The sequence below is a fragment of the Artibeus jamaicensis genome, unplaced genomic scaffold, assembly GCF_021234435.1.
Source record: "Artibeus jamaicensis isolate MK-2021 breed Jamaican fruit bat unplaced genomic scaffold, CSHL_Jam_final contig_540, whole genome shotgun sequence".
Taxonomy (NCBI): domain Eukaryota; kingdom Metazoa; phylum Chordata; class Mammalia; order Chiroptera; family Phyllostomidae; genus Artibeus; species Artibeus jamaicensis.
Window position 1 is genome coordinate 2869493 of NW_026521879.1, and position 27436 is coordinate 2896928.

At 39.4% G+C, this 27436-nt stretch overlaps 1 protein-coding gene across 5 annotated transcripts in view; it reads right to left on the minus strand.

The window, feature by feature from the left end:
* CADPS2 (calcium dependent secretion activator 2) overlaps positions 1–27436 on the minus strand; it is a 621734-nt gene that overhangs the window by 121211 nt on the left and 473087 nt on the right. For all 5 annotated transcript variants that reach the window (XM_053669960.1, XM_053669959.1, XM_053669957.1 and 2 more), the window contains exon 16: positions 23108–23231. In XM_053669960.1, the coding sequence (XP_053525935.1) occupies positions 23108–23231 (124 nt within the window). The remainder of the gene's footprint in view (positions 1–23107; positions 23232–27436) is intronic.

The window sequence follows — 27436 nt, forward strand, 5'->3', positions numbered from 1 at the left end:
TTACCAAGAGGATTAAAACTTTGCACTCAAACATAATGGCCACTCTAATACTTTAAATAAACAGAATTTTTATCAAGTACACCATGTATGCCATCCTGGGGTATCACCCATCTGACTACAGCCAAGCAGTTTAATGCATTCTATGGTAACAAGACAGCTCCATTAAATTTTGAACACTGTGAATATTTGTTAACAAGACAGCTCCATTAAATTTTGAACACTGTGAATATTTGTGAATTTCTCCTTAAATTGTTTACTTCCACTCTTTTTGTAACATTCTGAACAGCATTACAGATGTTTCTAAATTCTTCTAGCTTCACAAGTTGCTGATTGTTATAATACAGTTCAAATAGTGAAATTTAATACAAATATGCCAAAAGTAGCAAGGTTTTGTGATGAATTGCAATGCACTGCTCTTGGCTACAATCTGTCTTCATTTTGCAATATTTTTACTTTTCTATGAAAATACTTTTTGGCCCCTCAAATCAATTCCTTTTACTCATACCTCTACATTTAAGAAGAGATATCTCTGAAGAAAAGATAGGAAGGTGGGAAGATGTTAAGAAGACACCTGTTTCACTTATTTAGTTTTTAAAATATATTTTATTGATAATGCTATTACAGTTGTCCCATTTTTCTCCCCTTCATTCCCCTGTGCCCTGTACCCCACTCTGACCAGCAATCCCTCCACCCCTTAGTTCTTGTCCATAGGTCATACATACAAGTTCTTTGGCTTCTCCATTTCCTATATTATTCTGAACTTTCCCATGTTTATTTTGTACCTACCATTTATGCTTTTTATTCCCTACACCTTTTCCCTCATTCTCCTCCCTCCCCATCCCCACTGATAACCCTCCATGTAATCTCCATTTCTGATTCTGTTACTGTTCTAGTTGTTTGCTTAGTTCGTTTTTGATTTTGTTTTTAGGTTCAGTTGTTGATAGTTGTGAGTTTATTGTCATTTTAATATTCATATTTTTGATCTTCTTTTTCTTAAGTAAGTCCCTTTAGCATTTCATATAATAAGGGCTTGATGATGATGAACTCCTTTAACTTGACCTTACCTGGGAAGCACTTTATCTGCCCTTACATTCTAAATGAAAGTGTTGCTGGATAGAGTAATCTTGGAGGTAGATTCTTGCCTTTCATAACTTTGAATACTTCTTTCCAACCCTTTCTTGCCTAGAAGATTTCTTTTGAAAGATCAGCTGACAGTCTTATGGGAACTCCTTTGTAGGTAACTCTCTCCTTTTCTCTTGCTGCTTTTAAGATTCTCTCCTCTTTAATCTTGACTAGTTTAATTGTTATGTGCCTTATTGTGTGCTTCCATGGGTCCAACTTTTTTGGGACTCTCTGAGCTTCCTGGACTTCCTGGAAGTCTGTTTCCTTTGCCAGATTGGGGAAGTTCTCCTTCATTGTGTTTTCAAATAAGTTTTCAATTTCTTGCTCTTCTTCTTCTCCTTCTGGCACCCCTATGATTCGGATGTTGGAACATTTGAAGTTGTCCTGGAGGTTTCTAAGCCTCTCTTCGTTTTTTTGAATTATTGTTTCTTCATTCTGTTCTGGTTGAATGTTTGCTTCTTCTTTCTATTCCATACAGTTGATCTGAGTCCTGGTTTCCTCCCTGTCACTGTTGGCTCCCTGTACATTTTCCTTTATTTCACTTTTCATAGCCTTCACTTTTTCCTCTATTTTGCAACCACACTCAACCATTTCTGTGAACATCCTGATTACCAGTTTTGAACTCTGCATCTGATAGCTTGGCTATCTCTTCATCACTTAGTTCTGTTTTGGGGGCTTTGATTTATTCTTTCATTTGGTATATATTATATATATACACACATATGTATATATATACATATGTGTGTATATATATGTATGTGTGCGTACACACACACACACATATATATAAAATGAATGCCTCAGTGCACCTGTGATGTAGGAAGGGGCATAGCCTTAGGTATTTGCCAGGGTGGGGTACCCATGTCTCTGCATTCTGGCACTGTATGTGGGGGATGTGTCCAAGAGGGAACAATATCTCTTGCTCAGCTCTCTGCTGTCTTTTGGTCCCTTCCTCTGCTACCCACTAGTAAACTGGGCCCTTCTGGTGCTGATTCCAGGGTGGGTGTGTTTGTTTACATTCTAGGACGCAGTGGGTTTCTCCAATGAACTGTCTAGTGAGGCTGGGAGTTTCTCCTGCCACTGTGACCCCCAAAGGTTTTTACAGCCCAAGGTTTTGAGGCTTTATTTCCTCATGTTGGAATTGCATGGTCTGTCTCACTCCTCAGTTGTTCCTCCAGGTTTATCCACATACACTGGATTGCCTGCTCCACCAGCAGCCATCTCTCCTACCTAGTCTTCCAGCTGCTGCCTTGCCATGAGTCTTCTCTGCCACAGCTGCCCATCTCTGTCCCTGCTACCAGTCTAAATGAATGTTTCTTTAACTCCTTGGTTGTCAGACTTCCACACAGTTTGACCTTCTGGTAGTTCTGGTTATTTTTTAATTTTAAATTTATTGTCATTCTTTTGGTTCAAGGAGGGAAAGTATATCTACCTATGCCTCCATCTGGACTGGAAGTTATGACTGCTTTGCCTTGATTCCGCCTCAGAGAGGGTGCATTCTTCCAACACATTTTCCTTAGCTTCTTTCCTTAGTGCCATTTCCAATCAGAGTCCCTAGTGGTGGACACACTATGATATTCTTGGTGAAAGTTATGAGGGGGCATGAGGAGAAGACCAGTAAGATCACTTCGATTCCCTTTTCTTCATGTAGTATATGGAGAAATTCATAATCTATTTGACCTTCACTTTTAACACATTGGTTGTGTCTGTACTTGCAGCTAAACAAGAAACAGAATTCAAGATGGTGTGGGCTGAAGGACATGGAAATAATTCCATTACCACACTATCTTGTCTTCTTTCTTGCACCTAGGTCATGATTACCAGCTGGGGAGCATCAAAAAATAATTCCTGCATATGCACTCAGATCTCTTGCTTGGTTCTTCAACATCCCCATATTGTGTGACTTTGAATTTGATTCAACAAACATGCAAAGTACTGTATTAACAACTGAGGGGGTACAGTGATGAACAAGATAATACATCTGTCTTCACATAATCTATGTATATCTCTCTCTAACCAAATTATAAATTAGATGATTGCTACATATTCATTTTTTTGGTCTGTATGAGAAAATTCTGTAATAAATCTCTGATAGAAAGTGAATTGAAGGCAATCTGCATTCAAGAACAAGGTTATTAGTTTGTAAGAAACAGACCAAAAAATACATGCCTAGGATGGCTTTAAATTGCTCATGTATAACAGATGGAGTACTTCAGAATGAAATTATACTTTTAGTGAATGTTTGAGTTCTGAAACTAGATCTAGAGATCTAGACTTTTCTCTGATCTAGGGGTCAGAGGAAGCTAGTAACAGTGTGACATTGAAGTCTCCCACCTTTTCCCTCATTCTATCTGAAGAAAAAAAACTATTTCTTCTATTGCTTCTCTTTCCTTCTAAATAATATAAGTCAGATGAGGAGAAAGCTCTGAAGTTTAGGAAATGAGAACTTGGAAGATTTAAGAAAGGACTATAGGGATAACTGCAGATTCTGGTAAGAAAGAAAAAGGAAAAAGAAAGGAGGGGAGGAGATGGGTAAATGGGAAAGGAGTTAAAGGAAGGCCAAGTTTAGAAGCAGTAGGGAGACTTGAAACATGGCAGTGTTTACCTGTGACACTCTCTGAAGACCCCAGCAGTGAGGCTTTGCCTTGCAAGGTTTAAAAGAACAAACAAGTTGGGCCAAAGATAGAACATCTGATTTCTTCTCCCTGGTACCCCCCAAATTCACCCAGCAGCAAGGACTGTCAGCATTCTCTCTGTGGACTGCTGGTTGGCAAAACTTACCTACCCTCAGGCCTGGCTGAGAAATGCTGATATGGATTCCTCCACTTCCTGTGCCCCCTCCCTTAACCAAAGCAGTTAGCAACTGCTCCCTCCATCTTCCTGAACCTCGGGAAACGTAAGGAAACACCACCTCACACACACACTGCTATGGGTGCATAAACCAATCAGAGAAGGTCCCATCCTAGCCTCCATGTGAGGCTGCTTCCCCCACTCACAAACCCATTTAGGACTGTCCAGCTGGCTGAGGGAATTTCTATTCGCTCTTTTAGCCTGTCCTAGTTTGAACCTTAATTTTTGTCTGGTGTCAGTGTTCTTCTTCTTTGTATGATGCACACTGATGACTCGGTTGGAGAGTCTAAATTTTTATTGAAATTTTCAGACCTATCCTGCTGCTCCAGGCAGCAACCTGGTGTAAGTACTATAGAACCAGAGCCTAGCACAGCTAAGCCCCTGGGATTCCTAATCCTGACCAGACCTCAACAGTCACGCTGCAGGAGGGAAAGAGTGTTAGGAGATCAAATACTTTCTTTTCTATTACACAAAACCACCCCTCCCCTCCAAACCTGTCTGTCATTTTCTATAGAGCATGTGATTGGATTAGATGATTCTAGAGGAACGCTGTTGACTTAGTCCTCTAGAAGGAACTTGCTGGCTACTAAGACTGCCTTAGAATCTAGGGGAGAGGTGGTGTCTAAAACTAAACCCCACTTCCACAACTCTTTAGAGTCAACCTGACTTATACTTATTGACCTGGAACTGTCAGGTAATGAAAGAGAATGATGTCTTATCAACTCTTGGTTTTTCTGACTGCATCCTAAAGGCTATTATGGTTCTATGAGTACTGAGATATACAGGGGTTGGTCAAAATAGCTTTACAGTTGTAATAAAAATCAATAATATAAGAATTAATAAATAATAATAATAATAGAATAAGCTCTGTTTCTTGTACTTGCAACTATAAACCTCCTTTGCCCATCACTGTTCATTGCTGTAATCAGTGGAGTGAGTATCTTCGGTATAGACTGTGGTTCTCAACTTTAGCATGAATCAGAATCACCATGGGAGCTTGGTAAACACAGATTACTCTGCATTACCAGAGTTTTAGATGCAGTAGGTCTTGTCTGTGGGACCTGAGGATTCACAAGTTCCCAGGAAATGCTGAAAATGCTGGTCTGGGGAATGCACTGTGAGAACTAGTAGTGTTTGTGAAGAACAAAGTTTAAAACGAAGGTGGCCTGTTTAAACCTTAGAGCATTTCCTCTTTTAACTGAAATGAAGCTACATCTTTATATAAAGTTTATTTTAGAAAAAAATTACTTTTTTCTGTACATGAACAGAAATCTGAACATGCTTTTTAGAATCTGAACATGTTTTACATTCTGTAACATTTTCCAGATAGGATAGCATACATATTTGGACAATCCTTGTATGAATAAAAATAACTGATCTAGGATGCTATGGCCTCCCTGTAGCTGTTTAAAATTTGCAAGAAAAGTAATGCCACAGGTGTTACAAAACAATAGGTGTGTGGCCTCCTAATGCCAAGGCTCCCTTGGGGGCCAGCTCATTTAAAGACCCTGTCATTTAAAGCAACAGTTCCAGCTAATACCTCCTTGGAATTAACCATGCTAATAATAGAGTACTTTGGAGTAATTGTCCTGTGGTCACGATTTCACATTAACTACTTTACCTGGATTATCTTTCACAACAGTAAATTCATTTTTAAGCAAATGGTCAGCTGTGGAACAAAGGAGGATTGGCCACTGGAGTATAGGTTAATGGCAGCCAGATTGGATGCAAACTGAGCAATCTCCATAAACCAGCAGTAAGTAGGGATCTGTGAGTGATGGGCCATTAAAATTCAGATACACGTGGGAGGTAAATGCCAGTGATGCTTCATGAGTCTTTCTTTAGGAGGCACAGTCTCCTAAAATCTTAAAAGAAGATATGATGGTGAAGGAATTACAGAGAAAAGATTACTAGGACACATGCTATTTAATACTTGGTTTAACATCTGTCACAGGCTTTTTACAGTTATGTGATTTGTAAGAGTGGATAAACACAGACACTTTGGTTTGAGTTTTGTTAAAATTTTCCTTTTAACTGTTGAGGCACTGAATCTCCTTAAGTTTGTGAGATGGGAAGATCTAAGATCTCACAGGAAAAAATTTTTTCATAGTTTTTCTGACCACGAGAACCATGCAGGGTTAAAAGAGAAGAGAGTTTGTTGCCATATATATTTTGTTTGCTTTGGTTATCTCTGGCCAGAACTATATTGTAAGAGTCTAATGACAGCCAAAAAATTTTCCAGGTAAGTTTGCTAACTAATCATATACCAGGAGCTTTTCTGAAGATCAGCCACTAGCCATGAGCTCTCTCACATAGGGATATACACTCAGCAGCTGAAACTGATAGGCCCCTCCTTGAGTTTACTCTATCATACTCACTTCCCTTCAATGTAATCCAGATTCAGAAATTAAAATCTATCAGAATAATCTCAATTCTAGTAACTGCTATGCCAAGTCTAAATGATCACATCATTAAGGTTTATTCTACAGCATCTTGAATTCCATGCCTGGCTTGTCCTTTGTGCATCAAATGCCCCACATCCTTCTGCTATGACTTAAACTCCTTTTATCATAAATTTTCTTTTATGTTTTTAAAGAAAGATTTCATTTACTTATTTTTAGAGAGAGGGGAAGGGAGAAAGAGAGGGAGAAAAACATCAATATGTGGTTGTCTCTCATGTGCCCCCGCAATGGGGACCTGGCTGACAACCCAGGCATGTTCCCTGACTGTGAATCAAACCAGAGACCCTTTGGGTTACGGGCCAGTGCTCAGTCCACTGAGCCACACCAGCCAGGGCTTTTTTTTTTACTTTTTAATTTTATAGATCACAGTTTACAGCCACTATTATTTGTATTCATTTCAGCATAGTGGTTAGACAATCACATACTTTACAAAGTGTTCCCCCCAATATTTCATGTACCTATCTGATACCATACATAGTTATCACAATACTATCGACTATATTCTCTATGCTGTACTTTACATCCCTGTGACTATTTTGTAACTACCAATCTGTACTCAATCCCTTGGCCTTTTTCACCACGCCCACCAAACCCCCTCCAGTCTGCCCTTAAACAGTGAGGTCAGGCAAGGCAGGATCCAGTAAAGTGGTGGGGAAAGATGGCCCCTGTGGAGTGGAGAAGGTGAAAGGGACTCCAGAGGCTTGCCAGCAGGGAGGCAAGCTGAAGGAGGAGGAAAGAGGTTTCCTGGACATAGCAACCACAACACGGAAGATATTATTTGAAAAGATTTAGAGCCTTGGGTGCTAAGAAATTTAGTCAAAAGATTTTAATGTGAGTTTGTATGGGTTTCCTTTGCCACATAATATCTATTAGGGCAGCCTACTCATGCATTAGTTGTAGTGATATATTTGATGTTAAGGTTTGGAGAAAGCCCCCTAACTTGACTACTATAAAGACCAAGTGTAGAGGCAGTGTTGGGCTTAGTAGCATCTTAAATATTTGTAGTTTGAACATCCTGTGTCTGCCAGTCACTGTGAATGTGTGTGTGTACCTCAGGGATATTTTACAGGTTTCCCTCTTTAAATTAAAGAAAATCTGGCACTATAAAGGCTTTGATGAGAACTTTTAATTTAGTGTTTGAATCTATATGGACACTTATCTATATGGCCCACAATAATGAAGCCTTCCTAATTTCCAAAACTTTCCAGGCTTTGAGTACTTGCAAACCCTGTTGAAAAATAAAGAGGTAGAAAACTGCTAGTTCTCATTACTGTTTTGGTCCAATTGGAAAGTACTTCCTAATACATCTAAACTACTTGGATTAACAAGGTGCTGCAGGGGCTGCACTGTTATATGTCACTTGGTTTACATGTAGACACATGCTAATAAGTAAACGAGAGAGTTGAATGAGTAAATGAAACCAACTAATACCTTCAAACTCTGGGGTTGGAGAATGACAAATTCTACAAAATTGCTCATAACAGGAAGAAAACTTGATATTTTAAGACTATGTTTATCTGTCTCATTCCATATAACGCATGTAATAGCAAAACCCCCCCACAAATACATGACACACTGTCAAGTGAGCCCAGTAAACTCTTGAGACCTTTCAGGCAACAGGTGTTGAACACTTGTAATGAGATTTCCATGCATCTTCAGAGGAAAAAGTTAAGACTGTAGCAAGAGCTACTCAGAGTGTTACAGATCACAGCCGAGGGAATGATTCTCAGAGAGGAGGAGCACAGTGAAGGGTATGGTATATAAAATGTTTGGTTCGCTCAGGAGGTGTTCTCACTAAGAGTTTTTACAAAAAGCAAATATTCACCAAAGAGGAGCTTTGGAGGAATATAAAATTGTTTTTCCAGATCCTGTGGGATCTGGGATATATTCAATTAAGTATTCCTGATGTACTGCTCTGTGCAGTTGCCACATATTTTATGAATTATCTTTCTTTCAAATCTGTGCATCAAATGAGATTCACGGAGTAGTCAGAGCATCACTGAAGAGCATGGGAAGCATTTTTTTTTTTGTCGTATACCGCTCTGCCCGATTTTAGGAATTGTATCTCTACCCCTTGTGGCTAAGGGCGAGAGACGACCTTTGGAATGCCAGCCACAGGAGACAAAGCCTGTCTCTGGTAGCAAATGCTGCCTCAGTTCCTTTCCTTGCCCCCAAAGCTTGGTCAGAAGTCAATGACAGGTAAGACCCCTCACAGCAGGGGGCAACCTAAGCCAGACTGGATCACCTGGGAGGCCTTCATGGAAGTACTGGGGCGGGGCTGCAACAAAGATCAATGAACTCGGGACCCCCACCTCCAGCTTTGACAAAGCCCAAGTCCCCATGTTCTCTGGGAGAAGCACTTCCTGGCTCTAATCCCCTTAAGCCTGAATAACTGTTGGGGAGGTGTGCAGTTCCTTGTCTGGCTAGAGAGTGCCCTGGGGGAAAATCTGGCATCACAAAGACTTGCTGATTAACCTGTGAAATCTGCTCTGCTAAGAGTGCTTTCATTCATATGCTAAGGGTCCGAGAGGAAATGAGTATGTCTCCCAAAGTTTCTGCAACTCTCTTCCTGATAGACACTGACTCATAGTAAGCCCTCAGATCTCTTTGTAATGTTATCTACTGTTTGATCCTTGCTGCCCTGTATTCCTGTGTATTACAACCCAATAAAAGGTTATGGAGAAAGGCGCTCGAGGCCTTTTTCTCCTCAGAGAATCTGGCCACTGCTGGCCTTTGTCTCCCTAGAAAAATTGGCCACAGCCCACTCCTCCTCCCCAAACAGACCTCATCTTGTCTCGGCCATATTTACTCATTCACGCGTGTCCGTGGCACCGGGGGAACTCGTGGAGAAGTCGACCCCACATTTTTTTCAAGCATAAATGATTGACAATTCTGTGTAGAAAACTAACTAAAATAGAATATGCTATGTTTTATAACAAAGTTAAAACAATTTTACTTCAACTGAAATAGATATTAAATAAACTTGGAGAATCATCAAGGAAGCAAAAGGTCAAATATTAATTGGGAATAGTCACAATAAGGAGAAACAGAAAGACTTATAGAGGTAGATATGTCCTTCATCACACTGAGGTCACTCGCTTTGTCTGTAGACACGTTTTAACCAAAGAGGAATTCAGCTGCTTTTTATCCATGTAGCCCGTCTTTCTAACATCACCTCTCAAACAACCCATCCTCTCCCCACTGTTTCTTGGTCTCACTTCACTAAAGATGAGGCACATCAGGTTCCCATATACACAGTAGGTCTTTGAATAATGACATTTTCCTCCATGTTGTTCTGTTATGTTGATGAAATTAGTCCTTGTTTATATCAATTAGCCTATGGTAAACTGGTTTCATTGTATGTTGTTTGGCTTAACTTTGCAGGGCCTATTGAGAATATTGAGTGGGAGTTAGTTTACATGAATCTGTCTCTATTTTTCTAATCTGTGTATCTGCCTTAATTGTGGTCCTTGGTGACAATCTTGTAATTTGTCTTAATACCTGGCAAGGCAAGTCTCCACACTTTGTTCTTTTCTTTTTTTTTAAATTGACTTAGTTATTCAGTGCCTTTTATTCTTCTATTTACATTTTAAAGTAAATTTACCAAGTTCTTAAAAAGACAGGGAATTCTGACTTCTGGCCAAGATGGAGGCATAGGTGAAAATACTGTACCTCCTTGCAGAACCAAATTTAAGGACAACAAAGATTTAGAAATAAAAACACAGCCAGAACAGACAGAAAATTGAACTGTACCGAAGTCCGACAACAACAAACCATTCATTCAGACTGGTAAGAGGGGCAGAGTCGGCCAGCTGGCCTGCGGAGAGGCATCCCGGCAGGAAAAGGCAGTGGTTGGTGATTTGCAGGGAGGAAACCAGCAAACCCAGTGAGACACACAGGCAATTGGCTGTGGACACACATTCATACGCAGATAAAACAAGCAAAAAACAGGCAATGAGACAAAACAAGAAACCCAGGGCCCCAGTGATGGGAAATAAAGCCTAAAACCACTGATTGGAAAAAACTTGTGGAGATTGAGGTGCCAGGAGAGATTCCTATCCTCACAGGAGAGTTTGTTGGAGAGACCCACAGGGTCCTAGAATGTACACAAGCCTACCCACCTGGGAACCAGCACCAGAAGGGCCCGGTTGGCTTGTGCGAAGTGGTGGAAGGGACCAAAATCCTAGAGAGCTTGGAACAAGAGGCATTGCTCCCTCTCCGACCTCGCCCCCACGTACAGCATCACAACCCAGTGACTTGGGTTGACCCGCCCTGGTGAACACCTAAGGCTCCGCCCCTCATACATAACAGGTGTGACCTGACCAAAAATGGATCAATCAGAAGAACAAATCAAAGCCCCAGAGCCCATACTTTTAAGAGACAAAGAGATGGCCAACCTAGCAGATGCACAGTTCAAAACACTGGTGATCAGGATGCTCATAGAACTGGTTGATTTTGGTCGCAAATTAGACGAAAAAATGAAGGCTACACTAAGTGAAATGAAAGGAAATGCAGAGGGATCCAATAGCGATGAAAAGGAAACTGGGACTCAAATCAAGGGAGCAGACCAGAAGGAAGAAAGAAACAACCAAACAGAAAAGAATGAAGAAGCAAGAATTCAAGAAAATGAGGAGAGGCTTAGGAACCTCCAGGACATCTTTAAACATTCTAACATCTGAATTATAGGGGTACCAGAAGGGGAAGAGGAACACCCACGAGTGGAAACCTTATTTGAACAAATAATAAAGGAGAACTCCCCCAATCTGGCAAAGGAAATAGACTTCCAGGAAATCCAGGAAGCTCAGAGAGTCCCAAAGAAGTTGGACCCAAGAAGGAACACACCAAAGCACATTATAATTACATTATCCAAGATTAAAATGAAGGAGAGAATTCTAGAAGCAGCAAGAGATAAGGGGACAGTCGCTTACAAAGGAGTTCCCATCAGACTGTCAGCTGGTTTCTCAAAGGAGACCTTACAGGCAAGAAGGGACTGGAAAGAAGTATTCCAAGTCATGAAATCCAAAGACCTACATCCAAGATTGCTCTATCCAGCAAAGCTTTCATTTAGAATGTAAAGGCAGATAAAGCACTTCTCAGATAAGGTCAAGTTCAAGGAGTTCATCATCACCAAGTCCTTACTATATGAAATGTTAAAGGGACTTATCTAAGAAAAAGAAGATAAAAAATGTGAACAGTGAAAGGACAGCAAACTCAGTTATTAACCACACCTAAAACAAAAGCAAACTAAGAGGACAGCTAGATCAGGAGCAGAACCATAGAAATGGAGATCACATGGAGGGTTTAGCAACAGGGGAGTGGGCAGAGGAGAAGGGGGGAGAAGGTACAGAGAATAAGTAGCATAGATGGTGGGGAGAAAATAGACAGGGGGAGGGCAAGAGTAGTATGGGAAATATAGAATCTAAAGAACTTGTGACACATGGACATGAACTAAAGGGGGGGAAAGTGGGTGGAAGGGAATGAAGTGGAGGGAAATGGGACAACTGTGATGGCATAATCAATGAAATATATTTAAAAAAACAGGGAATTCTAATGGACATTGTAGTGAATTTATAGATTAATTTGGGAGGAGAGTTTACACGTTACACTATGAAGTTGTCCCTCTTAAAGTCATGCACTGACTCTGCATCTACTCTGATTACGTTCTATAAACTTTATCTGAGTTTCAAAACTTTCTTTACAGAGTCTAGAAGTTTTTGGTAAATTTACTTCCTGGATATCTTAAAGTCTGGTTGTTTCTATGAAAGGTACCTTATTTCTGTTTCTAATTTCTAGCCACCTGGCTGGTGGTGTGGAGCAGCAGATCTCAGTGTGGTCCACGGACCACCAGGGATCTCCAAGACTTTTAGAGGATCTGCGAGGTCCAAACTATTTTCACAGTACTACTAAGATGGTTTGTCTTTTTGATTCTGTTCTTCAGCTGTATTCATTCTGCATCCTATATTTTCTATAATTGTTTTATTTTCATGTCCAGTATTTCCACTTGGACTTTTTATGGTTTGTTATTCTTATATTACATTGGAGGCATCTTCCTGTTTTCCCTTGAGAATACTTCTTATGCTCAATTTAAATCCTTGTTCTATAAGATCTAGATGGTGCACACCATTTAGTTTATTATCTTTTATAGGGACTGTACTCCTAGGAGTCTAGTTATGTTGGCTTGAGAGCTCATGATTGCTTGGAGGTACTGAGGACGGGATGATAGGCAGGCCCTTGCCTGTGTTCCTTGCTGGATGTTGATGAGAGAGAAGGTTTAAGTCTGGTGCAGAGAGGCCCAGGCAATGTAGAACCAAAACAGTGATTTCCTTCTCCTATTAACCCATCAGGCAAATCCCACTGATAGAGAAACCATTAATCTGTTATATACAAAGCAGCAGCATTTGGCCAATAGTCTCCTTAGGCTGCATTTCATTAGGCCAAGTGGTCTGAATGGGATTGAAGGGGTGATTCCCTGAGGGTATCTCAGCCTGAGCCTGTTTCCAACATCTCACTGCAGAGCTGGTGCAACCCTGTCTTGATAATACTGCCGAAACTGGCCACCGGGCAAGGTAAGAAATTGATTATTCAAAGACAAAAAGCAAAGGAAAAGCAATAGAATTTAAAGATTTCCCCCCTTCCACTCTCACTGTGACCAGCCCTGCTGTAGGCTGGTGTAACTCCCACCAGAATGGTCAGTGAGATTGGAAGCCAGACTCCTTTGGGCAGAGAACATGAATGAAATGCAGCTGAGCGTACAATCTGCCCTCTGTATCCAAGGTTCCGCATACGTAGATTCAAACAACTGGGAATAGAAAATGCTCAGGGAAAACTGTTACATTGCTGCTGATGTGTAGTATGTAAATTATAGGCTTACAATGGTTGCATCTGTACTGAACACATACAGACTTTTTTCTCCTTTTCATTTCCTAAATAATACAGTATCAAATCTTTTACATAGTAATTACATTGTATTAGGCACTATAAATAATCTAGAGGTGACTTAAAGTATATGGGGGGTCACTTAAGTTATATGCAAATACAATGCCACTTTATAAAAGGAACTTGGATATCATGGACTTTTGTATCCACAGAGGGTCCTGGAACCAATTCCTCTTGGATACCAAGGGATAACTATACATTGCTCTTTGGATGGCAGCTGGAACGAGATGTACAGTTCGGGTTAAGGCATTTTTAAAAAGACAACATGGTTATAGATGGAAGGACAGAAGATACCCACCTCTGTGTATGTAGAAAGAAGACAAAGATAAAAGCCACAGGAAAAAGAAGGGATATATGGTGGAGTAACATCCATCATAAAGGAGGAGGTGGGTAGAATTGGGGTCACTGTCACAGGTGGAAGAGTCAGCCTTGAAGAGGAAGACACCTCATATCCCTTGATGCCAGAGAAAAGGAGACACAGGTAACTGTGGAGCCAGTAAGTTTTAGGTACAGAGCTAGAAAGCTGAGCACTATGAGTACTATGTGCACTATGCTTACAAGGTTGAAAGGAAGTGCCTGCCCTCATTGTTTAAACTTAACATCCAGTTCCTAGGATAGCCTGATTTGAAAAGAGAACATTGTTCAAGGCTGAATCAAGTTTTCACTTTATATATGGGATTAGCTGTGACCATCCTTGATTGAGATTGCCCTTATCTATTATAACTCACCCTACAAAAAATAAATTAAATTAAAATAAGGAGAGAAAGGATGGACAACTCCTTGACAAAGACTGTGGGTTAAAGAAAGGTGCCTCTTATTTAGAACACCTCGGCAGAGGCTGACTAATCGTCTGAGCTGGTAATGTTAGTTCCGACGTAAGGATGGAGAGCCGAAAGCAAAGCGCAGCATGACAGTACTCCCAGAAGTTGTTTGACATGGACTGATGCTTTCCCAGAATTCAACTCAGATGTAAAAGGGGAAGGGAGATAAAGAAATGCAGACTCGGAGCCAATTCTAGAGGGAGAGAGCTCAGTGTCCTTAAGTGTCTTCATGGTTTGTCTGGACTTGACAGGAGGTCTGTCCTTTCCTTTGGTCACAGAGGTCCTGAGGGTGCTGCAAGCATTGCCATCACATTGCCACAGGTGTCCGAGGCACTCCCTGTGTTCTCACTTGATTTTTCACTTAGTTGGCTAGTTAGCTGAGTGTGTAAAGAGCAACTAAGACACTACACTATACATTTTTCCTGTTTTAAGCTAACTGAAGGTACGCACAGCTTTAAAGCACTGTCAAGCATAAGCAAATACTGTCTTCATTTGCCTCTACTAGGCAATAATCCTTGCAATTCCTGTTTGTTATGTCCCCCAAACATCTTTTGATATATAGGAATTAATCTATCAACATTGTTGTGAGCAAACTAATTGGTGTGAATGCAAATTACATATTGTTGGGTTGTTGCCTTGAATGGGCAGTGAGATGCTTGGAGAAAAGCTGAGCAAACAAACAGACTAGAAATCCTCGTTCATCCCAGATCAGAGGCGGAACAGGCTACAGTGATTTGTAATCCTTACATAGTACTGAAAAGGGAATATGGCCTTAATACTTTGTGGTGTGTACATTACACAGATTAAGCTAATGGTGTGGCAAGGGAGTGGTGGTAAAGACATCTAATTCAAAATGTCAATGAGAACATATTGATAAAAATGCTTTAAAATTAATATTTCAATCGTATCATATTGGATGATGGAGATCAAAGTAATTTATTGCTATCAGAAAAAATATCCTCTTATGCCATTTAAATAGTTCATTGGCCATCTGAAAAATATTCATAGCTTTTTTTTATATGAAGTACAAAAATAAATTTTAACTTGGTCTCTATCTACATGATCACAGACACTAAATCAGAGTAGCTCAAGCAATGAGTTTTTACTATACATAAACATACTACATTATAAACTAAAAACTTTTTACAGGTGTATATTGTATATGATTTTCTCAAATATTCTAATGAAAAAGACAAAGTCATTCTTTGTTTTACAAGATATTGAATCAATCAACCTGTCCCCAAATCATTAGGTGACTCAAAAGCAGAAATGGATTCTCTTCTATATACACACATTTTTAAGCAGAACAGATTTTATTTATTATTCTTCACTACATTGACAATGGAGTGTTAAATTAAAATGCCACCCAGATGGCAAACACATCCTAATGACGCAAGGACCGCCACAGTGCACCTTCTCTCAGAGGAAGTCAGCAGCCAGCCGGCCCTCTGGGGAAGCATCTCCATCCTGCTCAACGAGACTGAAATCGAGAGCACTGGGGGTTACACCACGGCACCTGGCAACCAGAGGGCCCAGACAGAGCCTCACTGCACAAAGACCTTGCCTGTTCATCCCACGCTACCTTTTGTTTAGGGCATTTCCATGTACCTGCATTCACAATAAACCTACCAAATACTAAATCTATGCAAAAGATCTCAGAACAAAGAGGCAACCTCTAAGTTGTGGTTCTGGCTTCTTTTATCACAAGTCACTATACGATATGTCATTTTCAGGAGAAAAATGGGACTGTTATTAGATGTGTTATGGTTATTGTTGTCTACAAGACACTCCTCAAATTGAAGAAAAAATAGTTTCTTCTTTTAAAATAATGGCATCAACCAGCATGTGATTAAAAAATCAATTAGAAAGATGAAGTTTCAGTATTATTTTGAATCTTAGATAGTAAATAAAAAGGACCTTACTACTATATAAATAGTATAGTTAATGATTAAACTAAACCAAAGAAGAAAACGAGTTGATTTTATGACAGTGTAAATCTCAAGCATTTCTTAAAATTAAAAAAGAACTTTCTAGAAATTTTATGTTCTAAAAATACACTATCTGTTCTCATAAAACACATGCAAATAGTTCCCCAAAAAGGAAAAAGGCACATAGACAAAGTTAATTTGTTCTATTTCATCCATTTCAAAGTTGTAAAATCCCCTTTTCTGCAAATTTATGCTGCCAATGGAGAATTTGAAGAATTCCCAAGAATGGAAAAGAATAATGACTCAAAACTGAGCATCGTGTTGAATTATAGGAACTGAAACAGGTTAAATTACTAGATATTGTTAATGCAACTGTGATCTATAACCTCTGCCCCTTGCCCTTCCCCCAACAACTACATGAAATCCTAGTTTAATTTTTCCCATCTTTTCCATCTTGTTATTTTTAAGTGTTTAGTCTTTCCTCTTTCATTGTTAATTATTCAGAGACTGGTTTGAATGACCTTTTAAAAGCCAGCTTGCCAGTTTACAGATGTTCTCTGTGCTATAAATAGCATGATCACTTTTTGTGCTATATACTCACTCATTTATTCAATAAATATTTATCCAGTACTAAATATGTGCCAGGCACTTTTCTTGGCACTGGAGATATGGCAGTTATTAAAACCCAAAAGCCCTGCTCTTGTGGGGCTAACATCCTAGGCCAACAGTTGCATGAATGAACTATAGCATATGTTAAACTGTAAGTGATATCAAGAAAAATAAAGCAGGGAAGAGGGAGAAACACTCTGAGTTGGGGTGTCTCAATTAAAATGTTGCACATTTTCATCTTTCAACACCTGACACTGAAGATATGCGGGGAAAATGTAAAGACTCCAATTCTAGAGACCAACTCAGCCTCACACTAGGAGCCTGTGCTCTCCAATTCAGCAGCCACTAGCCACACACGGCAGATGGGCTGTGAGAGTAAAATGCACACCGGATTTCAAAGACAGTCTATGAAAATGAGTAATGTTAAGTATGTCAATAATTTTGTATACTGAATACATTTTACAAGATGATATTCGGGATACATTGGGTTAAATAAACTATCTTGTTAAAATTAATTTCACTTGTTTCTTTTTAGCTCTTTAATGTGACAACCAGAACATTTTAAGTTACATACACATACGGCTTCTGTCAATTTCTGCAGAGAGCACCATTCCAGAATCCTCTCAGCTGAGTTTTGACTGAGTGCAAATTTAAGTGTACGAGCTTACCAAGAAGGGGACAGAGGAAGAAAAGGAAAATAAGAAGATAGCTCTATTATTATGTAACAGACAGTATTTCTAACCTCCCAATAATCAGCTATGTGCCCAGCTGGCCTAGTAACCTCTCTGCTTCAGATTCCTGAAAAAGTAGTAAAAACAGTATTTATTATAAAGAGGTGTAAGGAATGAATGACTGCATATAATGTGCATATAAGGGATGATTGTTAAACATTATCTTGGGGAAAAATGACTTTTGTGATGTGGTTGGGTGTTTTTAAAAAAATGCCCCTGCTTCCAATCAGACAGCCTGGGAGGCAGGGCCGCCAGCGACAGAGCACGAAGACGGCTCCGGCGTCTGGGGCTGCAGGTGCGAATCTCAGGTGCGCTGCATTTTAACAGCAAAAAGACAATCTTGCTAACTTTTCCTGAAGTCTCAGTTAATTTTGTAAAATATCGATTTTGAAGAGTTTTTAAAGGAACTACTGCAGCAATGTAAATAAAAATACTTTGGGGCAATAGACAATAAATCACAAAATTATGACAAATTTTGGGCACAGTTTTACTCTTTTCTACAAACTAACAATGGAGAATAATTATAATGCTCAAGAGAGTGCTATGTGAAAGTCTTAACAAGCGTTTTCACTCTTACACATGTAATTGATATTCTCAATTTTAAAAATACCCCCAAAACATTGCTAAGTAACCTTGTTAGCTGGCAACCAAATGCAACCACAGGAATATAATCACATATCTTAAAAACCTCTCTTCTGTTACTTGAGAACATTCTTCAATTGAGATGAGCTTTTCCCTCCATCCACTTAAATTACCGAGACTACACTGATTTTTTTTCTCCTCTAGGCAAGCATTTAATTTTTAAGAGATGTTTTCTCTAGAGTCAGGCTGTGCAGTTGGGCAGCGGCGTGGATGTTAAGTATGTGTGAGGTGAGGTTCATGGCCAACAGCAAGCTTCCTCTCCTGGCCTCTTAATGGGAACAGGGCAACAGCCTCTGCCCCATCCTTCATGAAGGTGGCTGCAACCCCTCTGTATCCCACAGGGGGAGGAGCAGGGCCTCTGTGGATGGGGATCAGGACACCTGACGCTGCTCCCAGCTGGCCTGCTAATTTACTCTCTGGCAGTGGGAAAGCCCCTAACGACCCTGGGCTTCTGTGCAAACTATAAAACAGAAATGCTGTGGGGGATGAAATACCATAAGAGGTTTTGGAAAAGTTTGTTAAAGAGAACAATGGGCTGTCATAAAAGGAACTGACAGTCTCAGGTGCTTTCTAGTTTATTTTTCTAAAGTGGACTCTAGCAATCACCATAGGTGTGTTTTTTCCCCTCTGCCTGACTCTGAGTCTTTTGTTCCTGACTATTTCTGGGGTCAAATACTGGAAAAGAATAGAAAAACATAGGAAAAAGAGAAAAACAAAGCCCTTAATAGAAGCCTTCAGTTAAAAACAACCCAAGCGAACTTCTCTATAATGATGCTTGCAAAATTTGACTAAGACCAGCAAACTAGGACCAGAAAGGTTCATCACTCATCTCTCCCTCCATTGTTTTCAGATAAAATTAACTAACCTCTTGTTTCTCCCTAAAGTACTAAGTACCTGCGGGTGTCATGGCATAGTCCTAGGTGCTGGTGTGATGGGGTACTGAGTGGGAGTCCCGAGAAATAGGAGAAAATCCCCAAAACTTTAATTGGAAGGAAGTGGATGATACAGTGTTTAAGACACTTTGCATAACAATGGCAAGTTAATTGCTGTGCCTTTCTTGAATGCAAGGCTGCTGCCCAGGACAGGTATATGTGACTTTTAAGAGCATATAGTGACTTGTAACACAGCCAGGGGAGGTGGATGACCACCCCAGATGTCTGTGCATCATGGGGAACTCTTGCCCTGACTAAAGATGGCAGCTGAAAGAAGGTAAAAGATACAGGTGGAACTGGCAAAAGTGGTGCATCATAGGAGGGGCTGGCTATGAGGTCACAAAGGACATTCCAAGCATTTGAAATGAGGGTGGGCTGAAAGAGAGGGGGAGTGCATCACAACAATTAGCCACGTGGCCTGAAAGGACGTAGGACATGTCCAGTTGGTTATGTGGTCTGCTGTGCAGGAAAGGGTCTGCTACCATGTCTGGTGTAGGAGAGGAGACCTGCTGGGAAGCCTGCCTGAAGAAGATGGTGGCAGAGCTGACAGAGCTGTGTGGGGACCTTCCTAACCAAGAACAGACGTGTGAGAGATGCCTGGGGCTGAACTGTGGCCTGGAACACTGAGTTATAGACTTCTGCTTCTCTGAAGGACATATGGAGAAGCCACTTTCTTGGGAAGTGTGCCACCTTGGACTCCACCATAATCCAGGGTAACATGACACATGTTTCCCTGAACCATTACACGAAGGCTGAGAACAACGTAATCAGACCCCAAAGGAGAGAGCTCCTAAGAGAAGATGGTGACTCTGAAACCCACAAGAGCACCTTCCAGAGAAGGAGATCCATTTGTGCTGCTGATTTAAGAACAGATACGGATATAGGGAACTTCTGGGCATGGTTTTGGCTTATAGCCTCTTGGGGAACAAGGGAGTGCCATGTCTCATGGGAGAACAGGGCTATGAGCTTCCACCTCCTGGAGGCTGGAATCCTGTAAATAAAAACCTGTTTCTCTGAATACTAATTGTTGGGTCATGTGTCAAGGTACCATGTGGCTGAGCCCCAATTTTCTCAGTTACACTGGCGATACAACAGTAACTTTGGACTACAAGTTCAGTAAAGACCTTGCCTTCAGGAGGCTGAAGAGGAGATAGGCAGGATAAACAGGCACGGTGGAGGCATGTGTAACTGAGATAACCGCAACTGTGATAAGTGACACTAAAAAAGAAGCAACAAAACCTTTCAAAATTTAGAGACTCAGAGAACATTCTTCCAGCAATTTCTTGATTTGGGATTTCATAACCTCTGCTCATTCCTGTGATTAACCACTTTCAAAGTTAAGAGTTGCTTATTTTTTATTTAATAGCATTTATGCTTTCCACTCTCATGTTATTTTTCAGGAGTGATAAAGGAAAGATGGTTCTCTTTTTCCAGTTGTAAGAGCCCTTCAAACACTGGCAGCAGCTTCCAAATAAAATTAGTGTCCATGCTTAAAGCATAATGCATAACATTAATACAGCCTCAGGTGTTTCACTTTAAATTCACTTTAAAAACCAGTGCTGAGCTTTTACAGAGGTAAATGTCCTATATTTTTCCTACAAAGCATTAGCAATAGTTCTCATGAAATCAAAGTATTTTCACTACCTTAGTTTAAGTGATCTGGTAGGAGCCCTGAAAAAAAGAGTCATTCATAATATCAAAACACAACAGCGCCATGTCAGAAATACTGGCACATGCATGCACAAACATCAGTTACCTGTCTCCTTTTCTGCTGGGCCTAAAACATAAGAAAAGACAATTTAGGAGAAAAGCAAACTCTACCCATGTTGCTCAAATAATACCAAAGGCCAATCAAGCCAAGAAGTTAAATTTGACTTAGTTCTTGGTCTGATCCAAGCATAAAACAAAGACTCTTTATTTTTTAAGATACAAAAGAGGTAATATTGTAAAAAGCATGGAAGTTTTTCCCATGTAATAAGCATGCATTTTGTTGTTTTTCAAAATGAGACTTCTCAGTAGTCCTATCTGATCAGATTTCTGTGGTTCCATTGTCTAGAATATTCTCATACTGGACTAGAGATAAGAGAGTGTGACTCCAGAAAGGGAGAGGGTGGGACGACTGGCCACTGTGGTCCTATTGACTCAGCTCACTGACCACTTGATCTTATTAGAAGTTTTCCTCTAATGCAGGACTGTTTTAATGCATGACCCAGAAGAATAACTATACCTTTTTGATCACCAGTGTTGCCATGTCTGCCTATCTGATTAATAAAAAAGCCCATGTTTGTGTACAAATGATATTCTCCATTTGTCCATATTACAAGGTACTCTATGACTAAGAATTAAGCACAGAGATAAACTCTCTCTCTTTCTCTCTCTCTCTCTCTCTCTCTCTCTCTATATATATATATATATATATACACCATATTTTTCAGACTGTAAAATGCACTTTCCCATGCCAAATTTGGGAGGAATAATGGTTGTTAATGCTGCTGCTGAGTTCGGTTTTCATTTACATTGGTGAAATATTATGTTATTTATGTTATTAAATATTTTATCACATTTTTTGCTTCACAATTTTTTTTCCTATTTTCCTCCTCTAAAACCTAGGTGCATCTTTGGTCTGAAAAATGAGACACGGTGTGTATATATACACACACACTGCATATGTTTTCAGTATTGTTGGATAAGGTAGAAGTCAAAACAATTAACTAAAATAGACAGTTAACAAAAACATTCTCATTTTTTTAGATAGGGTTTGTAATAGTTAGATAAAGCAATATTGTGTTTATTCGGGTTATACACACACATTTTTTCTTTGCCAGATTTGAAAGGTTTTAACATGTCTATTTTTATATTAATTCTTTTGATCCATGTATACAACACCCACTATTCCCAAAACATGAAAACTATTTGAATGAGTATTCAAAATGTGAAAACCAATCTGTTTATCTTCCACTTTCCCCCAATGATCTAATATTATTGCTTGTGCTTTAACACAACATGATATCATAATTAATGATGTTAAACTGGTAACTAAGGAGGTTTCATGTTGTTACTCTTGTGATATAATATTGGTTGCTATAGTGATGGGATGGCTTTTTTGTTAATCACTCAGGAGGATGGTTATCACACGCTTGTTACAAAGATTGATCAGATTTGGAGAGAGAAAATGATAAAACACAGCCCATTATAATCAACTTTTTCATTGTCCCAATTTTCATGAAACTATCATAATAGTAACTAATTAAAAAATTTATGTACAGTTTAATATTAAAGGTTACTAAATTTTTTAATAGATGATTTATTTTTTACTTTTAAACATAAATATTTGACATTGCAATCTTTTTTCCTCCCTAAGTTAATGCTACATGTATTTATTGCACATGATAATTTTATAATTAGAGCAGAAAATTTAAGGTCCTTTTATTCCTTTTAATTATATCAATCAAAAGATGTTTGGGTAAAAACTGTGTCACTTTGCCAAAATTTTAAATCCACTTACTTCTAAACATCTTAAATTTCAGTATCTTTAATGAGTAAAACCTGGAGAAAAAAATGTAGTTTTCTCAAGAGATCTAATCTTCCAAATGCATTGATATATTATAAGCAAAAGTTGCAAGGAATTCTATCAGTTTATTTTAGCTCTTGTGATAATCAACAAGTTTCTTCCTTTTCTGAGTGACAATGCAGAATGGAAAATACAATTATGTAATACTATACTGTTACTGATGAGGAAAGAACACACTGTCCATAGTTTGAACACTAGACATACAGTAATGTCAAAAATACAACCCAAGAAAACACCTTTTGGCTTCTTGCAATCTCAAAATAAGAACAAAGGACAACTTAAGCACGAATCCTGGGTCTTTCATTCAAGCAGAGTCCCAGGAGGCATATTAAAGCAATGAATAGGAAAAAGCTCTTCAGTTCACCAGCTGAGATTTTAATGAGACATTTCCCTTTGCCATGGTACAGGTTTGTTCAGGAAACGAAAGGGCTTCTCACAGAAAATTCAGTTAATAGGCATTGTTGGCTCTCACTGACATGTCGGCAATTGCTCACTGCACTGACCTTCTATTTTGGCATATTCTGTGAGTCTAGTGTAATTGATCAAGGCAGCTTTCTCCAGACATTTTCTGACCACTTTTTTCACCTCTTCTGCTGGTACAGGAGTTGCAATATCTTTCATTAAAACCTAAAACATTAAAGAAAGAGAGAGAGAGAGAGAGAGAGAAGGAGAGATAGATAATTGCATAAAATACTAAAACAAATTGTTCTAGACCTATTAGTAGGAGGGGTGTGAGGTAACATTGGGGGAGGTAATGAGTCAGCACCTCCCAACTGGGAAGTAATCCTCCAGTCTTGGCTCCTCCTGTCTCAGCCTCATTTGTGCACATCAAAACCTCACACAGGCCAAGCCACCATTCAGTGTGACTGTCACTCTTCCTTCAGGGACCTGTGACACCACTGAAGCAGCTGTTTCAGATCAGGATTACCATCCTTGGGACAAGTAATAAACAAAGTTTGTCTTTTGCATCCCTAGCTTAAAAGCTTTAAATATTTTGAGCAACACAGATGAAAACAATAACAAAACTCCATTAAGAATAAGCATCTTCTTACTGTGCTCTATAAAAATCAAGACCACTTTCACTAATTAAACTTTAGTTACTATGATATACTGAGGAGGAAAAAAACACCCTTCTTAGTGAAATGTAGTATCAAATGTTAAAATACATAAAAACTTTCTGAATTTAGAAAAAAAATTTTATGTTGGGTTCCTAATTTGTGTTTTTGGATTTTTCTTTTAAAAATATAACTACTGGCAAGGGGAAAATAAAATTATATCCAAAATTCAAAGTGCACTGTACTTAAATACTCATTTAATGACTCCAATAGTGTTCCTTTGAACTTTCCTGGTGATAAATGGCTCACAATAATTTCAATTACTTTATTTTTCCATGTAGCTAATGGTTTTTTTCTTGCTTTGCTTATACTCAAATTATAAAGTATATAGTAAACTATTATTGTAGAGAAGACAATAACTTAAGTGTTTTTGCTATCCTATTTGTCCTTTATCATAAGGAAATAATAAAAAATCATGAAAATGCCCATTTTCTGCTTTATTACTTCATTCTCTTTCAGTCAGCATTGGTGCTTATAATCTCAAATTTGTTCAATCATTCTAGCACTGATAATCCTTGACAACATAATTTTATACTGTTAGGCAAGGATTCCTTCTGAAAACAGTAAATTGTCATTTAAAAGCTTCTTCCCCATCAACTTCATTTAGTCTTCAAACTCTCATATTAAAAAATCTTTAACGCAGACGTACATTTACACTTTATTTTGCACTGAACATTACTTTTTATAGCCAGAAAAATCCTTAGAGTAAAAAAGATACACACAGTACTATTTTTAATGTTATTATTACTAAAATTTGAACTTAAGACTAACTTTGTGCCACATACAGAATCACAAACATACTACCAGGCCTTACCATGGCAGCACACTTTTAAATACAAATAGTTGGTAAAATTAGAATGTGTTTATCTGTTACAGAGGTGAGTCCAGGGTTGAAATCAAGTAATATTTCTTACTATCTAAGAGTTGGACACTTAATTTAGAGAGGTGGGAACTGAAATCTCTTTCCTGGCAAGTGCAGAAAAGTGTTGACCAGTGCAAAAAGGAGACACAACCTCTCTTTCACGTTTCCTCCCCTTGTTCTCCAAGGTATCATAAGTATCAAGAATTCATCTGTAGCCCTGGCTGGTGTGGCTGAGTGGATTAAGTGCTGGCCTGAGAACCGAAACTTTGCTGGTTCAATTCCCATGTGCCCATGCCTGGGTGGCAGGCCAGGTCTCCAGCTGGGGTCATATGAGAGTCAACCCACTAATGGATCTCTGGCATGTTGATGTTTCTCTCCCTACCTCTCTCCCTCCCTTCCCTTCTCTCACGAAGTAAAATAAAAAAATAAAAATAAATAAGAATTCACTTGCAGGTTTTATTTTATTTTTCTAAGATATCAGTAAGGACAAAGCCATGAAAATGAAGATACAGCTTTTATCAGTTCTCTCTCAATTCGGTAAGAGACCTGATTCGTGACTATAACTGGAATAAAGGTCACTGTTCATCCTTCCTCATCAGTGCAGGGCATGAGGGCATCTCTCCTTCCACTAACTCTGCCCTTTGGAAGGTAGGGAGGGGTGGAGGGAGCTCTACCATGGAAACCAGTTCACAGAGGGGCTGCAGGAGGTACTCGGCATGGGATGCAGTTCCCAAAAGTAAAGCTATCTTTCAGGATTTTATCATATCTATGATACCTTAATGAACAGGATAAAATCTATACTTTGAAAAGCTTGGGTTGTATTATAAAAATTATAATACAACAAATAATTCCCACAATAATATTTGTATTATACCAATGCACAATAATCAAGGATAACAAAAGGATACGTAGATAAAACCAATCTATAAGTGAAAGACCTCATTTTAAGCATTAGTTCTAGCCCTCATCTCAAGTCCTTAAGTCCCTGAGAATGTCTTTCCTTTTTGCTTTTCCTAGAGGGGCTAATAACAATGCAATACCTAGAATTCATTGGGCAGGAAAATGGATAGGAACAAGTACTTGAAGCCGATAAATAAGAACCTGAATAATCAAAACATGGGCTACAGATGACCCCTAGATGTTATCCCTTAACACTGATAGTGACTAGGAGGTGTCCACACTACCTGTTAGCTTCCAATGGGCATATGGATAGTTTTATAGACAGATGAAAATGATACTTCCCTTCCAAACCCAGTCTACCATGAAAACAGGAGTGGAGAATATACTTTCATCAATGAACAATGTTTTCCTTTTAAATATTTTACTGTTTATGCTATTATAGTTGTCCCAATTTCCCCCCTTTACCCCCTCCACCCAGTCTGCCCTCCACTCCCAGTCATCGCCACACCATTGTCCATGTCCATGGGTTATGCATGCATGTTTGTCCACTCCCTTAACTTTTTAAACTTTTTTTTGATTATGCCATTACATTTGTTCTATTTCCCCTCCTCCATTCCCCTCCACCACCATTCCCCACCTTTAGTTCATGAACACGTGTCTCAAGTTCTTTAGATTCTATATTTCCCCTACTATTCTTACCCTCCCCCCTATCTATTTTCTATCTACTGTCTATGCTACTTATTTTCTGTACCTTCTCCCCCATTCCTCTTCTCCCACTTCCCTGTTGCTAACCCTCCATGTGATCTTCATTTCTATGGTTCACTCCTGATCTAGCTGTCCTCTTAATTTGCTTTTGTTTTAGGTGTGGTTCTTAGTAACTGAGTTTGCTGTCCTTTCACTATTCATCTTTTTTATCTTCTTTTTCTTAGGTAAGTCCCTTTAACATTTCATATAATAAGGGCTTGGTGATGATGAATTCCTTGAATTTGACCTTATCTGAGAAGCACTTTATCTGTCCTCCATTTTAAATGAAAGCTTTGCTGGATAGAGCAATCTTGGATATAGGTCTTTGGATTTCATGAGTTGGAATACTTCTTTCCAGCCCCTTCTTGCCTGTAAGGTCTCTTTTGAGAAATCTGCTGACAGTGTGATGGGAACTCCTTTGTAGGTGACTGTCCCCTTATGTCTTGCTGCTTCTAGAATTCTCTCTTTCATTTTAATCTTGGCTAATGTAATGATGATGTGCCTTGGTGTGTTCCTTCTTGGGTCCAACTTCTTTGGTACTCTCTGAGCTTCCTGGATTTCCTGGAAGTCTATTTCCTTTGCCAGATTGGGGGAGTTCTCCTTTATTATTTGTTCAAATAAGGTTTCCACTTGTGGGTGTTCCTCTTCCCCTTCTGGTACCCCTATAATTCAGATGTTGGAACGTTTAAAGATGTTCTGGAGGTTCCTAAGCCTCTCCTTCTTTTTTTGAATTCTTGTTTCTTCATCCTTTTCTGTTTGGTCATTTCTTCCTCCTTCTGGTCCACTCCTTTGATTTGAGTCCCAGTTTCCTTTCCATTACTGTTGGTTTCCTGTGCATTTCCATTCATTTCAATTAGTTTAGCCTTCATATATTCCTCTAATTTGTGACTACAATCAACCAGTTCTGTGAGCATCCTGATCACCAATGTTTTGAACTGTGCATCTGAAAGTTTGGCTATTTCTTCATCGCTTAGGTTTATGGGCTCTGGGGCTCTGAGTTGTTCTTGAGCCATGTTTTGATCTGTTTGTGCCTGTTACCTATGAGGAGAGGCGCCTTGGTGTTTACCTGGGTGGGGCCACCCAGGTCGCAGGTTTGTGACCCTGTATGTGGGGGCGGGGTCAGAGAAGGAGCAACGGCGGTCCTCTCTGTCTGCCTAGTCCGCCTCCCCACTTGCCCCCGCCTGCTCATCCGAGAGCAAATGTGCGAGTCT